The 16,427-nt window shown below is 42.7% G+C and overlaps 1 protein-coding gene across 11 annotated transcripts in view; it reads right to left on the minus strand.

Annotated features, from left to right (window-relative positions):
• pcbp3 (poly(rC) binding protein 3) overlaps positions 1-16,427 on the minus strand; it is a 175,814-nt gene that overhangs the window by 58,552 nt on the left and 100,835 nt on the right. For 6 of the 11 annotated variants that reach the window (XR_016490477.1, XR_016490478.1, XR_016490476.1 and 3 more), the window contains exon 5: positions 13,098-13,267. Coding sequence is in view for 4 of the 11 variants with exons in the window: in XM_036958556.2 (XP_036814451.1) it covers positions 13,098-13,172 (75 nt within the window). In the remaining 7 variants the exon portion in view is untranslated. Of the gene's footprint in view, positions 1-5,138; positions 5,283-13,097; positions 13,268-16,427 lie in introns of all 11 variants that reach the window. The other 5 variants (XR_016490473.1, XR_016490474.1, XR_016490472.1 and 2 more) reach the window with 1 other exon arrangement.

Genomic DNA, 16,427 nt, shown 5'->3' on the forward strand with positions numbered 1-16,427 from the left:
CAAAAATATAACTATTTGGCCATAATGACCATCATTATGTTTGGAGGAAAAAGCGGGATGCTTGCAAGCCGAAGAACACCATCCCAACTGTGAAGCACGAGGGTGTCAGCATCATGTTGTGGAGGTGCTATGCTGCAGGAGGGACTGGTGCACATAACAAATAGATGGCATCATGAGGAGGTAAAATTATGTGGATATATTGAAGCAACATCTCAAGACATGAGTCAGGAAGTTAAAGCATGGTCACAAATGGGTCTTCCAAATGGACAATGACACCAAGCATACTTCCAAAGTTGTGACAAAATGGCATAAGGACAACACAGCTAAGGGATTGGAGAGGCCATCACAAAGCCCTGTCATCAATCCTGTAGAAAATTTGTGGGCAGAACTGAAAAAGCGTGTGCGAGCAAGGAGGGCTACCAAGCTGACTCAGTTACACTAGCTCTGTCAGGATGAATGGGCCAAAATTCATGCAACTTATTGTGGGAAGCTTGTGGAAGGCTACCTGTAGGCGTTTGACCCAAGTTAAACAATTTAAAGGCAATGCTACCAAATACTAATTGAGTGTATGTAAACTTCTGACCCACCGGGAATTTGAAGAAATAAAAGCTGAAATATATAATTCTCTCTACTATTATTCTGACATTTCACATTCCTAAAATAAAGTGGTGATCCTAACTGACCTAAGACAGTGTCACATCCTTACCATAGAAAGCTTTTATTTTCTATGATGGAGTAGGTCAGGGCGTGACTGGGTGGTGTTCTAGTTTTATTATTTCTATGTGTAGTCTAGTTTTTGTATTTCTATGTTGGCCTGGTATGGTTTCCAATCAGAGGCAGCTGTCTACCGTTGTCTCTGATTGGGAATTGTCACGCCCTGACCTGAGAGAGCCTTTTTATGTCTCTATTTTAGTTTGATCAGGGTGTGATTTGGGTGGGCATTCTATGTTTTGTTTTCTAGATTTTTGTGCTTCTATGTTTTGACCGGGTATGGTTCTCAATCAGGGATAGCTGTCTATCAATGTCTCTGATTGGGAATCATACTTAGGCAGCCTTCTTTCCCTGTTGTATTTGTGGGTAGTTGACTTTGTTAGAGGAATTATAGCCGGAGTTAAGCTTCACGATCGTGTCCTTGTTTTCTGGGCTACATTTTCTATAAATAAAAGGAATATGTACGCTCACCACGCTGCACTTTGGTCCACTTCTTACGACGCCTGTGACAGAACTACCCACCACTAAAGGGCCAAGCAGCGTGGTAAGGGGGACTCATGGACGGTAAAGGACCCTGGAGGCAGGCTGGGGAATATCTCCGTCCCAAGGAGGAGCTGGAGGCAGTAAAGGCGGAACGGCAACGCTACGAGGAGTTGGCTCAACGAGGCGTGCACAAGAGGCAGCCCCCAAAACATTTTTTGGGGGGAGGCACACGGGGAGATTGGCGGAGTCAGGTTATGGACAGTGGGGAGAGAGTGACTAGTCAGGTTCCAGTTTATGCGGCTTTGCGCCGTGTGTCTCCAGTGCACTCTCATAGCCCGGTGCGCTCTCTGCAAGCTCCCCACAGTTGCCGTGCTAGAGTTGGCATTCAGCCAGGAGGGATTGTGCCGGATCAGCGCTCCTGGTCTCCGGTGCGTCTCTTCGGCCCAGGTTGTCCTGCACCAGCTCTACGCACGGTATCCCCAGTTGCCAGGAGAACCCAGTGCGGCCTGTTCCAGCTCCCTGCACGTGCCGGGCTAAAGTGGGCATGCAGCCAAGAGGAGCGGTGCAAGGGCTAAGCACCAGAGCTCCAGTGCTCCCCCATAGCCCGGTTTGACCTGTGCCTGCGCTCGGGAGGTGCCGGGATAAAGTGAGCATTCAGCCTGGAAGAGTGGTGCCAGAGATAAGCACCAGATCTCCAGTGCTCCCCCACAGCCCGGTTCATCCTGTGCCTACTTCTAGAACCAGGCCTCCTGTAGGTCTCCTCAGCCTGGTGGGCCCTGTGACAGCACCACGCACCAGGCTGCCTATACGTCTCCTCCCACCAGCGACGGTCCCCAGTTTGGAGCCTTCAGCGACGGTCCCCAGTCCGGAGCCTCCAGCGACGGCCTCCAGTCCGGAGCCTCCCACGACGGCCTCCAGTCCGGGGCCCACAACGAGGGTGCCCAGTCCGGAGCCCGCAACAAGGATGCCCAGTCCGGGGCCAGCAGCGAGGGTCCCCACACCAGAGGCGCCACCAAAGCGGGGTGAGCCAGAGGTGGATCGGGGTCTACGTCCCGCACCAGAGCCGCCACCACGGATAGATGCCCACCCGGACCCTCCCCTAAAGGTTCAGGTTTTGCGGCCGGAGTCCCACCTTTGGGGGATGGGGTGGTACTGTCACGCCCTGACCTGAGAGAGCCTTTTTATGTCTCTATTTTGGTTTGTTCAGGGTGTGATTTGGTTGGGCATTCTATGTTTTGTTTTCTAGGTTTTTGTGCTTCTATGTTTTGGCCGGGTATGGTTCTCAATCAGGGATAGCTGTCTATCGTTGTCTCTGATTGGGAATCATACTTAGGCAGCCTTTTTTCCCTGTTGTATTTGTGGGTAGTTGACTTTATTAGAGGCATTATAGCCGAAGTTACGCTTCACGGTCGTTTCCTTTTATTTATTTTTATTTATCCGTTATTTTACCAGGTAAGTTGACTGATATTTTTTTAGGCCAGAGGAAAGAGTGCCTCCTACTGGCCCTCCAACACCACTTCCAGCAGCATCTGGTCTCGCATCCAGGGACTGACCAGGACCAACCCTGCTTAGCTTCAGAAGCAAGCCAGCAGTGGTATGCAGGGTGGAATGCTGCTGGCATATAAAAGGAATATGTACGCTCACCACGCTTCACTTTTGTCCACTTCTTACAACGCCCGTGACAGGGATCATATTTAGGTAAACTTTTCCCTACTGTTGTTTGTGGGATCTTGTTTATATATTGTTGCTTTTGAGCCCTACAAGGCTGTACGTTCGTTTGTTTGTTTCTCTTTATTGTTTTGTTGCTGGTTTACATTTAAATAAAATATGATGAACCCAAATCAAGCTACGCCTTGGTCTACCCATTTCGCCGAGCGTTAGACAGGGAATTTTTACTGGGATTAAATGTCAGGAATTGTGAGTTTAAATGTATTTGGCTAAGGTGTATGTAAACTTCCGACTTCAACTGTATGTAAGGGATAAATGCTGACATTCTGTAGATTACCTTGAAAGTAATGGACGATGCAGCGGGATGAGGTGGAGTCAAGTCCCTTTGCAGAGTTAATTATTCCAAGGTCATGTACAGATCGGAGGCGTTTATCTAACTTATATCACAGTTGCCAAAGAAAACAATATGAAAGCACACATTTACCGGTATAAATACTTTTTTCCCGTTGATGTTAACATTTGTATCTTTTTTTTATAATTCATACTTTCTCATCTTCTGGTTGCTAGAGACCCAGTTGTTCGTTTGATTAGTTCGATATTTACAGACGCGACACAGCCGTTGGTTCTTTTCTCCGTTGCCATGCTCAGTGGCAACATTCTTATTCCTTGCTTGCTGCTAGCTAGCCAACTAGCTACGGCTACACTGTCACAACCTCCGCAGCTGAATAACAGCAAAGTTTATTCCTTTGCGTTTGTTTAAGCTGTTTATCCTGCTTATACCACAGTTGCCAAAGAAAACAATTCGAAGCACACATTTACCTGTAGAAATGACATTTTCTCATAGATTTTTTTCATTTATATATAGTACCAGTCAAAAGTTTGGACACACCTACTCATTCAAACGGGTTTCTTTATTTTTGCTATTTCTACATTGTAAAATAACGAACACGAAAACTATGAAGAAACGTGTGGAATTATTTAGTGACCCCAAAAATATATTTTATATTTGAGATTATTCAGAGAAGCCACCCTTCGCCTTGATGACAGCTTTGCACACTCTTGGCATTCTCTCAACCAGCTTCATGAGGAATGCTTTTCCAACTGTTTTGAAGGAGTTCCCACATACAGTTGAAGTTGGAAGTTTACATACACCTTAGCCAAATACATTTAAACTCGGTTTTTCACAATTCCTGACATTTGATCTCAGTAAAAATTCCCTGTCATATGTCAGTTAGGATAACCACTTTATTTAAGAATGTGAAATGTCAGAATAATAGTAGAGAGAATGATGTATTTCAGCCTTATTTTTTTCATCACATTCCCAGTGGGTCAGAAGTTTACATACACTCAATTAGTATTTGGTAGCATTGTCTTTAAATTGTTTAACTTGGGTCAAACATTTTGGGTAGCCTTCCACAAGCTTCCCACAATAAGTTGCATGAATTGTGGCCCATTCATCCTCAGCGTGTGCTGAGCGGCCTTTCAGGTTATGTTGATATAAGACTTGTTTTACTGTGGATATAGAACTTTTGTACCTGTTTCCTCTAGCATCTTTGCACAAACTCCTTTGGGAACTCCTTTGCTGTTGTTCTGGGATTGATTTGCACTTTTCGCACCAAATTTTTGCACTTTTCGTAAGTTCATATCTAGGAGACAGAATGTGTCTCCTTCCTGAGTGGTATGACGGCTGCGTGGTCCCATTGTGTTTATACTTGCGTACTATGGTTTGTACAGATGAATGTGGTACTTTCAGGCGTTTGGAAATTTCTCCCAAGGATGAACCAGACTAGTGGAGGTCTACATTTCTTTTTAATTCTTTGCAGATTTCTTTTGATTTTCCCATGATGTCAAGCAAAGATGCACTGACTTTGAAGGTAGGCCTTAAAATACATCCACAGGTACACCTCCAATTGACTCAAATTATGTCAATTAGCCTATCATTAGCTTCTAAAGCCATGACATCATTTTCTGATATAATAATCATTTCCAAGCTGTTTAAAGGCACAGTCAATTTAGTGTATGTAAACTTCTGACCCACTGGAATTGTGATACAGTGAATTATAGTGAAATAATCTGTCTGTAAACTATTGTTGGAAAACTTACTTGTGTCATGCACAAAGTAGATGTCCTAACTGACTTGCTAAAACTGTAGTTTGTTAATTAACAAGAAATTTGTGGAGTGGTTGAACAACTAGTTTTAATGACTCCAACATAGTGTATTTAAACTTCTGACTTCAACTTTAGTGTTGAACAGTTGTTGGCTGATTTTCCTTTACTCTGTGATCCAACTCATCCCAAACCATCTCAACTGGGTTCAGGTTGTGTGATTGTGGAGGACAGGTCATCAGAAGCAGCAACCCATCACTCTCCTTGGTCAAGTAGCCATTACACAGCCTGGTGGTGTGATTTGCTTCATTGTCCTGTTAAAAAACAAATGATAGTCCCACTAAGCACAAACCAGATGGGATGGCGTATCGCTGTAGAATACTGTGATAGTTATACTGGTTATGTGTGCCTTGAATTTTGAATAAATCACTGACAGTGTCACCAGAAAAGCACCCCCAAACCATCACACCTCCTCCTCCATGCTTCACGGTGGGAACCACAAATGCTAAGATCATCCATTCACCTACTCTGCATCTCACAAAGACACGGAGGGGTTGGAACTGAAAATCTAAAATTTGGAATCATCAGACCAAAGGACAGATTTCCACCTGTCTAATGTCCACTGCTTGTGTCCCTTGGCCCAAGCAAGTCTCTTGTTCTTATTGGGGTCTTTAGTAGTGGTTTCTTTGCAGCAATTTGACTGTGAAGGCCTGATAAATGCAGTCTCCTCTAAACAGTTGATGTTGAGATCTGTCTGTTACTTGAACACTGCATTTTTTGGGGCTGCAAGCTGAGGTGCAGTTAAATCTAATGAACTTATCCTCTGCAGCAGATGTAACTCTGGTTCTTCCTTTCCTCTGGCAGTCCTCGTGAGAGCCAGTTTCATCATAGATCTTTATGGTTTTTGTGACTGCACTTGTAGAAAGTTCTTGAGATCTTCAGTACTGACTGAACTTCATGTCTTAAAGTAATGATGGCATTCCATGTGACTACCTCACGAAGCTGGTTGAGAGAATGCCAAGCGTGTGCAAAGCTGTCATCAAGGCAAAGGGTGGCTATTTTGAAGAATCACAAAATGTAAATATATTTTGATATTTTTCACACTTTTTTCCATTTGTGCTATTTCATAGTTTTGATGTCTTCACTATTATTCTACAATGTAGAAAAGAGTCAAAATAAAGAAAAACCATGGAATGAGTAGGTTTGTCCAAACTATTGACTGGTACTGCATGTGAATTCATACTTTCTCATCTTTTGGTTGATAGAGACGTGACCCAGACATTTGTTCGATAACTTCGATATTTATGGACACGACCCACTCTTTTGTTATTTACTGTATGTTACATTGCCATTATTGCTGGCAATGATCTTATCCCTTGCTTGCTAGTTAGCCATCTAGCTACAGCTAACACAGTCATGACCTCTGCAGCCAGAATAACAATTAAGCAGTTGTTTTCTATTGACATTCATTTGTATACATCCACACCAATGAGCTGATAATGCAGATTTTGCCTGGCATAGCTATCAAAGTTTGCTTTCTCGTCAGGACACTCGTCAACACTGACTGTTAATTATGAGGAGATCGCATAGCATATCAAATACTAGGCTAGAAGCGAGATACATTTTTTCTTCTTGCAAAGCTGCCAATATGATGACCAAATTCAAAAATATCCGTTGCTGAAAACAGCTGGTCTAACTAAAAACATGTTGGAGGATTTGACATCTTTGGGGTTAGCCGTGAAGGTTACTAGAGAAATTCATGCTCATCACTGACGATACTAGGTCATTAGATGCACCCCAAAAATATGTCTCTGCAAAAACAAATCAATGCTAGCTAGCTAGCTAGCTAGCTATGTTTTTTCCTCGTCGGACCTGCGTTTACAACTCATTGAAATTAAGTTTGTGTAGTTATTTGTTTAGCTTTCTATACGTTTGTAGCAAATATGGTCTGCATGTGTAGGCGCTTATTATGTCATGATTGCAAGTTATCCCTATATCTTTTCCTACTGTCCCGTTATCCAGCTGTAATGTCCATTCTATAATGCCATTCTAGACAATGAGAAATGAGTATTCAACAACGCTGTGGTATAAAAAAATTATTATTGTTAACTCATAAGTTTATTTTTAGGCATTTGGTAATGGCTGATTAATCCTTTCAACACCATGTCTCTAGGTGGAAAAGTCCACCTAATTTTTACTCATGGTTTGACTCACCATTTCTTTAAATATGTATAAATGTATTTATATATATCATTGATGAGATATTTATTAATTGTTAATGAGTCAAATGAAATACATTTTGATTTGTCACATACTTCGTAAACAACAGGTCAAGACTAACAGGGGAATATTTTCTTATGGGCCCTTCCCAACAATGCCTAGAGAATAACACAATTAAAAAATACATAACGAGTAAGGATAACTGGGCTATGTACACGGGCTAGCAGGACCAAGTCGTTAGTGCAGGGTTCAGACCTAATTGAGGTAGAAATGTAGATATAGGTAGGGGTAAAGTGACGAGGCAACAGGATAGATAACAATGATTCAAAGGAGTTAGTCCAAAGACTAAGTCCAAAGAGAGTCAATGCAGATAGTCTGGGTAGCTTTTTGGTTAAAAAGTCCTGTTAGTTACATAATTTTTAGGGCCTTCCTCTGACACCACCTGAAATAGAGGTCCTGAATGGCAGCGAGTGCTGCCCCAGTTATGTATTGGTACCCTCTGTAGCGTCTTGGGGTCGGATGCCAAGCAGTTGCCATACCAAGCTGTGATGCAGCCAGTCATGATGCTCTTAACGGTGCAGCTGAATGGTCTATGCAAAATCTTTTTAGTCTCCTGAGGGGGGGGGGGGGGGGTGTTGTCGTGCCTTCTTCATGACTGTGTTGGTGTGTGTTAATTCCTTAGTGATGTGGACACTGAGGAACTTGAAGCGCTCTACTCGCTCCACTACAGCCCTGTCGATGGGGATGGGGATATGCTAGGCTCCCGTTTCCTGTAGTCCACGATCAGCTTCTTTCTATTCCTGACATTTGAGGGATAGGTTGTTGTTCTGGCACCACACTGCCAGGTCACTGACCTCCTCTCTATAGGCAGTCTCATCGTCGTCTGTGATCAGGCCTACCACCGTCATGTCATCAGCAAACTTAATGATGGTGTGGGAGTTGTGCGCGGCCACAAAGTTGTGGGTGAACAGGGAGTATAGAAGGGGCATAAGCACGCACCCCTGAGGGGCCCCTGTGTTGAGAGTCAGCGTGGTGGATGTATTGTTGCCGTCCCTCACCACCTGGGATGGGCAATTAGGAAGTCCAGGATCCAGTTGCAGAGGGAGGTGTTCAGTCCCAGGGTCCTGAGCTTGGTGATAAGCTTGGAGAGCACTATGGTGTTAAATGCTGAGCTGTAGTCAATGAACAGCATTGTCATATAGGTGTTCCTCTTCTCAAGGTGTGAGGTGGCATTGTGGAGTACAAAAGAGATGGTGTCATCTGTGGACCTGTTGGGGCAGTATGCAAATTGCAGTTGGACCAGAGTGTCTTGGATGATGGTGTTGATGTGAGCCATGACCAGCCTTTCAAAGCACTTCATGGCTGCAAATGTGAGTGCAGATATGAGTGATAGTCATTTAGACAGGTTACCATGCCGTTCTTGGGCACAGGGACTATGGTGGTCTGATTGAAACATGTACTGTAGGTATTATAGACTGGGTCAGGGAGAGGTTGAAAATGTGAAAAAGTGAAGGGCACCTGCCAGCTGGTCAGAGCATGCTCCGAGTACGCGTCCTGATAATTCCTAGTAATGCACCCTGGTAATGCGGCCTTCTGAATGTTATCCTGTTTAAAGGTTTTACTCACATTGGCTATGGGGAGCGAGTTTACAGAGTCGTCTGGAACTGCTGGTGCTCTCATGCATGGTTCAATGTTTCTTGCTTCAAAGCGAGCATAGAAGGCATTTATACTGAACAAAAATATAAACGCAACATGTAAAATGTTAGTCCCATTTTTCATAAGCTGAAATGAAATAACCCAGAAATATTCCATATGCACAAATAGCATATTTCTCACAAATTTGTTTACATCCTTGTTAGTGAGCATTTCTCCTTTGCCATGATAATCCATCCACTTGACAGGTGTGGCATTTCAAGAAGCTGAATAAACAGCATGATGATTTTAAAGGGACAATAAAAGGCCACACTAAAATGTGCAGTTTTGTCATACAACACAATGCCACAGATGTTTCATGTTTTGAGGGAGCATGCAATTGGCATGCTGACTGCAGGAAAGTCCACCAGAGCTGTTGTCAGAGAATTTAATGTTCAATGTCCAATGTTCAATGAGCCAACTTTGTTTTAGAGAATTTGTCTGTATTTCCAACCGGCCTCACACCCGCAGACGACATGTAACCACACCAGCCCAGGACCTCCACATCCGGTTTCATTACCTGCGGGATCGTCTGAGACCAGCCACCCGGACAGCTGATGAAACTGTGGGTTTGCACAACTGACAAATTTCTGCTAAAATGGTCAGAAACCGTCTCAGGGAAGCTCATCTCATCTGCATGCTCAATGTCCTCACCAGGGTCTTGATCTGACTGCTGTTCGTCATCCTAAACGACTTCTGTGGGCAAATGCTGACCTTCAATGGTCACTGGCACACTGCAGAAGTGTGCTTTTCACGGATTAGTCCCGGTTCCAACTGTACTGCACAGATGGCCAACAGCATGTATGGTGAGGCGAGTGTTTTGCTGAAGTCAACTTTGTGAACAGAGTGCCCCATGATGGCGGTGGGGTTATGGTATGGGCAGGCATAAACTATGGTCAACAAACACAATTGCATTTTATCAATGGCAATTTGGATGCACAGAGATACCGTGACAACATCCTTAGGCCCATTGTTGTGCCATTCATCTGGTAACATCACCTCATGTCGCAAGGATCTGTACACAATTCCTGGAAGTGCGTTCCAGTTCCCACTAGTATCCAGCAACTTTGCACAGCCATTGAAGAGGACCGGGACAAAATTCCAGAGGCCACAATCAACAGCCTGATCAACTCTATGAGAAGAAGATGTGTCTCACTACATGAGGCAAATGGTGGTCACACCAGATACTGATTGGTTATCTGATCCATGCCCCTACCTTATTTTTAAGGTTACTGTGACCAACAGATGCATGTCTGTAATCCCAGTAATGTGAAAACCATAGATTAGAGCCTAATACATTTATTTAAATTGAATTATTTCCTTATTTTAACTGTAACTCAGTAAAGTCTTTGAAATTGTTGCATGTTGAGTTCATATTTTCGTTTAGTATAGCTCATCTGACTCACTGGGCAGCTCGCGACTGGGTTCCCCTTTGTAATCCGTGATAGTTTGCCAGCCTTGCCACATCCAATGAGGTCGTAGCGGGATTTCTTATAAGCATCCAGATTAGTGTCCCACTCCTTGAAAGCTGCAGCTCTAGCCTTTAGCTCAGTGCGGATGTTGTCTGTAATCCATAGCTTCTCGCTGGAATATGTATGTACAGTCATTGTGGGGACGACATCACCGATGCACTTATTAATGAAGCTGGTGGCTGAGGTGGTAAACTACTCAATGTTATTGGATGAATCCTGCAACATATTCCAGTCTGTACAAGTGAAACTGTCCTGTAGTTTAGCATCCGCTTCATAAGATCACTTTCGTATTGAGCTTGTCACTGGTACTTCCTGTTTGAGTATTTGCTTGTAAGTAGGAATGACATGCTGGTAAAAATGAGCTAATAAACATTTGGTAAAACTGATTTCAGTTGCCCTGCATTAAAATCAGTGGCCACGGGAAGTGCCACCTAGTGGATTTGCTTTTTCTTGTTTGTCTATGTCATTTATAAATGTGAATACATGCACTTACTAATACCTCAGTTGATGATTAATGTAGATCCTTATAAACCACTTATAAACCATATAATCTAAAGAGTGCACTATACATATACTTTCTGAGCATTTATATATGACTTGCTCCTCCCCAAAAGCTGGCCACATTAGTAGACATTACCTAATGCTCCACGCTAGCCTAGCATGCTTAAAAAAAGGTAGTTTAATAAAACATTTGCGGTATTTCAATTTTCTCGATTTTGCAGATTGGATAATGGGGAAGTTAGGAGTACAGCGACACCTTCCATACCTAGATTGGGGTACATTTTCAAGCAATATCCCTTGTCCGTCACCGTGGCGAAAACATATTGGCATAGGACTGAACTTCAAGTGAAGTGAGTATAGTGAGTATACAAAACATTAAGAACACCTGCTCTTTCCATGACACAGACTGACCAGGTGAATCCAGGTGAAAGCTATGATCCCTCAATGATGTCAATCCACTTCAATCAGTGTAGATGAAGGGGAGGAGACAGGTTACACAAGGATGTTTAAGCATTGAGACAATTGAGACATGGATTGTGAATGTGTGCCATTCAGTGTGAAAGCGCAAGAAAAAATATTAAAGTGCCTTCGAACAGGGTATGGTAGTAGGTGTCAGATGCACCGGTTTGTGTCAAGAACTGCAACGCCCCTGGGTTTTTCACGCTCAACAGTTTCCCGTGTGTATCAAGAACGGCCCACCAGGCTGTTCTGAGGGGGGGTTCTACCACACCTGTTCCCGCTTTCCCTCGCGCGCCAGGCTCCCAGCATTACGTACTCCTGCCACCATCAGTACGCACACCTGCCTTTCCCCGTCATGTGCATCAGCGTATTATTGGACTCACCTGGACTCAATCACCTGTTCATTACCTCCCCTATATTTGTCAGTTCCCCACCTCTGTTCCCTGCTGCTGCATTCATTGTCATTTGTCGATGTATACCCGTGTGCTGACGCTGCTCCTGTCTTGTTCTCTGTCTATTCTTAATTAAATGTCAACTCCCCGTACCTGCTTCTCGACTCCAGCGTCGGTCCTTACGGGTTACGGGTTTGTTTGGCATAATCAGTGTGTATAGTGCAGATTAGTGGCTGCAAAGTAGTTGATTAATAATTAGTCAATGGTTTATAAGGATTTACGTTAATCATCAAATGAGGTGTGCAAGTAAGCACATTTACAAATGCACTCATTACCAATTAATAAATATCCCATTCATGAAATATTATAAATACATTTAAAAATATGTAAATAAATGCTCTGTCAAAATATTAATCAACCATTAACAAATGCCTTATAAATAATCAAAAGAGTTGACAATAACTCCTTTTAAATAGCTGGTTTATCAGTACATTATTAATAATTGACACATTGTGAACATACACATTGTGTATGTGAACATTTGAATTTATCAAACACCTTATGATTTATTTTATCAATAATACATCATTTAAAATAGTGTTGATAAATGCGTAAATGACTCAACATATTGTTTATTGACATTTACAAATGTAAGAACAATGATTAATATATGGTAAGTACACTTTATAACCTGTTTATAAATGGGTTATTAAGGAACCTTAATATAAAGTGTTACCACAGCTTTTCGAGGCATCACTTCATATTCACGAGCAAAGAGCCCAAGTGACAATTGCAATGTACTTGCAAAGGTCGAACAGCTACCCAATCTAACTGTTGCCAAACTAAAATATGCATGCAATCACTCTCTATCATCTTGGTCTGGTCGCAGTACAACTAGGGAAGCCGGGCAGTGATGGCTTTGAGGGCTAATACTCTCTCATCTCTCCTCCATGGTCAAATGCACTCAGCATCACCCAGAAGGATAGCAGCTGAGTCACCGGCAGCCAGCTTGCTAATTATTAACAACAACAATCATTCGAATCACATTCCCATCTAGCATCTGTTTGGTTGTGAGATAACATTATAGTGTAGGAGATTACTATTTTGTATTTGAATTTATGAAAAGATCATACAAACATCCACTACATCACACCTGCACAGATCCACTAGCACACACCCCATCTCCAACGCCCGCATGATGTTGGCTGTTTAATTTATTTTGTTTTGTCAGTGTTTGGTTTTGCAGAAACGGTCTGATGAGATGAAAGTAAAACGTTCTCTTTATTTCATGATTCCATGTTCTGGGTGAGCTACTGTAATTCAGACATATATCAACTACTATCTAGGTTTCTCTTCCTTAACCACAGATGTATGAAGACTAGAGATTACTTACTTTGCCGTGCATGAGGAGGCGGATGGTGAGGGTGACATTGAGGCCGCCCTCTGGCTGGACTTTGTTGGGTTCCATACTGGGAGTGGAGGTGAAGAGAGGAGGAGTGTGGTCGTGAAGAGGGTTTCCTCAGGAATGGGAGGAGTGTGATGGTACAGTAGCCAGCCAGTCACCTGGAACACAACAAGGAGATACCAACATACCCAGAAAGGTTAGGTCATTCAATCAACTAATCAAAGTTTAGGTCGAGTGACTGATTTTAGACATGAGTACAAATTCTTCCATACAGAACACGACAATAATAACTTTTCATGTTGGGTCCATTTAATTTGGATTTCAGACAATTTAGTAAATACATGTAATTTCAGTTTAAAATCGAATTGGGTTTCATTCCAGCCATGTACTGAAATAGCTGGAATTGACTTGATCACGGATCATCTTCATGAGAGTTTGTAACACAAGAGGGAGCACCTCTCAAACTGTAATCAGGACAGGCTTCTCAGATGTTGCTACAAGTAGGATCAAATGAATCAATAAGAAAAGGTTTACAACAAACACATGAAATTAGTGACCATCCCAAGTAGATCTCAACTCAATCGTACATTTGCTACTGTACTTTTACAATTTTTAAAACACTTTTAACATCCGGCATGGCAGACAGACTTCTCAGGAAGAGGGGGTTTTCAGTACACCAGTGCTGGAAAGTGATTTAAAGCCACAGTCTAAAAATGAGTTCAGCAGCCTTGCTAAGATCCTATAATCATATTTCACAGCACTGTGCTGAAGCTCAAATTGCATAGTGACAGCAAATCCATCACCTCCACACTTGGCTATCATCACCTCCACACTTGGCTATGGATTTCGGGAAGGGTTGGGGAGTAACTGATTACATGTAATCACTAACATGTAATCTGATTACGGAAAACAATCGCTGTAATATTAGTTATGTTAACAGTTAAAATATTGTAATCAGATTACATATACTTTATAAAAACTAGATTATTAATTTTACATTCAGAAGGGATGTTTGTGAAGGGTATTGAGTTTGCATAATCCAAAAGTTATGTTACTGTTTAAAATTTTGGACAGGTAACCAGTTACTGTAACAGAGAAAGTAGCCTACCCAACCCTGATTAGAAAGTTGCCTGCCCAACCGTGATTTCGGGGCTTCCAATTTTGACTTCCTCATTTAAGTACCAGGATCAAAGTACAGAAAAAGTGTCCAAGCTCACCTGAAGTCAATACAATGTAGCAGATTACATACACTACATGACCAAAAGTATGTGGATATCTGCTCGTCAAAAATCTAATTCCAAAATGATGGACATTTATACGTAGTTGGTCCCCCTTTGCTGCTATAACAGTCTCCACTCTTCTAGGAAGGCTTCAACTAGATGCTGGAACATTGCTGCGGAACAAGATTATTAGTGAGGTCGGGCAGTGATGTTGGGCGATTAGGCCTGGATAGCAGTCGGTGTTCCAATTCATCCCAAAGGTGTTTGATGGGGTTGAGGTCAGGGCTCTGTGCAGGCCAGCAAAGTTCTTCCACACTAATCTCGACAAACCATTTCTGTATGGACCTCGCTTGTCATGCTGAAACAGGAAAGAGCCTTCCCCAAACTGTTGCCACAAAGTTAGAAGCACAGAATCATCTAGATGCTGTAGGGTTAAGATTTTCCTTCACTGGAACTAAGGGTCCTAGCCCGAACCATGAAAAACAGCTCCAGACCACTATTCCTCCATCACCAAACTTTATTGTTTACACTATGCATTCGGGCAGGTAGCATTCTCCTGGCATCCGCCAAACCCAGATTCGTCCGTCGGACTGCCAGATGATGAAGCTGATTCATCAATCCAGAGAACGTGTTTTCACTGCTCCAGAGTCCAATGACGACATGCTTTACACCACTCCAGCCAACGCTTGGCATTGCACATGGTGATCTTAGGGTTGTGTGCGGCTGCTCTGCCATGGAAACCCATTTCATGAAACTGATGACGAACAGTTCTTGTGCTGACGTTGCTTCAAGAGGCAGTTTGGAACTTGGTAGTGAGTGCTTCAGCACTCGGTAGTCCCCTTCTGTGAGCTTATGTGGTCTACCACTTCGCGTCTGAGCCGTTGTTGCTCCTAGACGTTTCCACCTCACAAATACAGCATTTACAGTTGACCGGGGCAGCTGTCTTGTTGGAAAGGTGGCATCCTAAGACGGTGCCACATTGAAAGTCACTGAGCTCTCCAGTTTGGGTCATTCTACTGCCAATGTTAGTCTATATAGATTGTATGGCTGTGTGCTCGATTTTATACACATCTCAGCAACGATTGTGGCTTAAATAGCCAAATCCACAAATTTGAAGGTGTGTCCACATACTATTGGTGTAAATAAAGTGGTTCTTAACTGACAACTTAATTTTGACCTATAGTCTCGTAAGGAAATGGCCCCTTCGGAAATGTTGTGAATTCATAGGCAGGTCTTTTTTTGGTTTTGTTCATTTATAGAATGAGAAAGTCTGTGCCAAAACATTGTAACTGAAAATTTAAGAAAGGATGATTGATATTTAAAATGTGTCTTTGAAAGCATAATGGCGCAGCATTACTTCCTTCTCATTATTCCTGAAGAACATCCATTATGAGTGGATGGTGCCCCTTTCTGCCTCCCAGACACAGTGACACATGCACCTCTACTCTAGGCCATACAGCTCTCTTTGATACAGCGGCGGAGCACAATTGTGTTCAGTTTTAATGGGTCATATGGGTCTTTGATCAAGGGATTGAGAGACTGAAATACGCCATAACTTGCGTCTGTTGCAGTCCATCCAGAGTTATCAAGGGGCAGTGTGTCATGCTTTGACACAGGTGTGGACATGAGTCATTGATGCAAAACTAAATCAAGTTCACATACATTTTTGTGTGATTGAGTTTAAGTGTGTCTGTTAGCACGTGAGTGTATGTATGCATGTGTGTGTGTGCTGCGTGTCTATGCCTGTGTGAGTATTTCTGAGCACAAGATAGCGATAAAAAGATTAATAGATAGGAAGAGGGTACATGGATGAGTGCTATGATAACAGCCAACCAGTAGTGCTCCCAATCCTATGCAAAATGGGGCATGCTGTACAAACATGAAATAAACTATTTGTTGGTTTTCTCCATCAGTGGACATACAAGAAACATGCTGGATAAGGTAATTGAAATTGGTCATCGAGGGAACAAAATACACAATGTTTTCCTAAATTAAAATATTTTTCCCAGCTTCCTGTTCCACAGACAGTGGAGTATGTTACGGTCAGTGGAAATCACCCCTTACTACTCCCTCCTGGCCGTTACCACTGCTTTCAGAC

The sequence above is a fragment of the Oncorhynchus mykiss genome, chromosome 22 (genome assembly GCF_057628025.1).
Source record: "Oncorhynchus mykiss isolate SJ-2025 chromosome 22, ASM5762802v1, whole genome shotgun sequence".
NCBI classification, from domain to species: domain Eukaryota; kingdom Metazoa; phylum Chordata; class Actinopteri; order Salmoniformes; family Salmonidae; genus Oncorhynchus; species Oncorhynchus mykiss.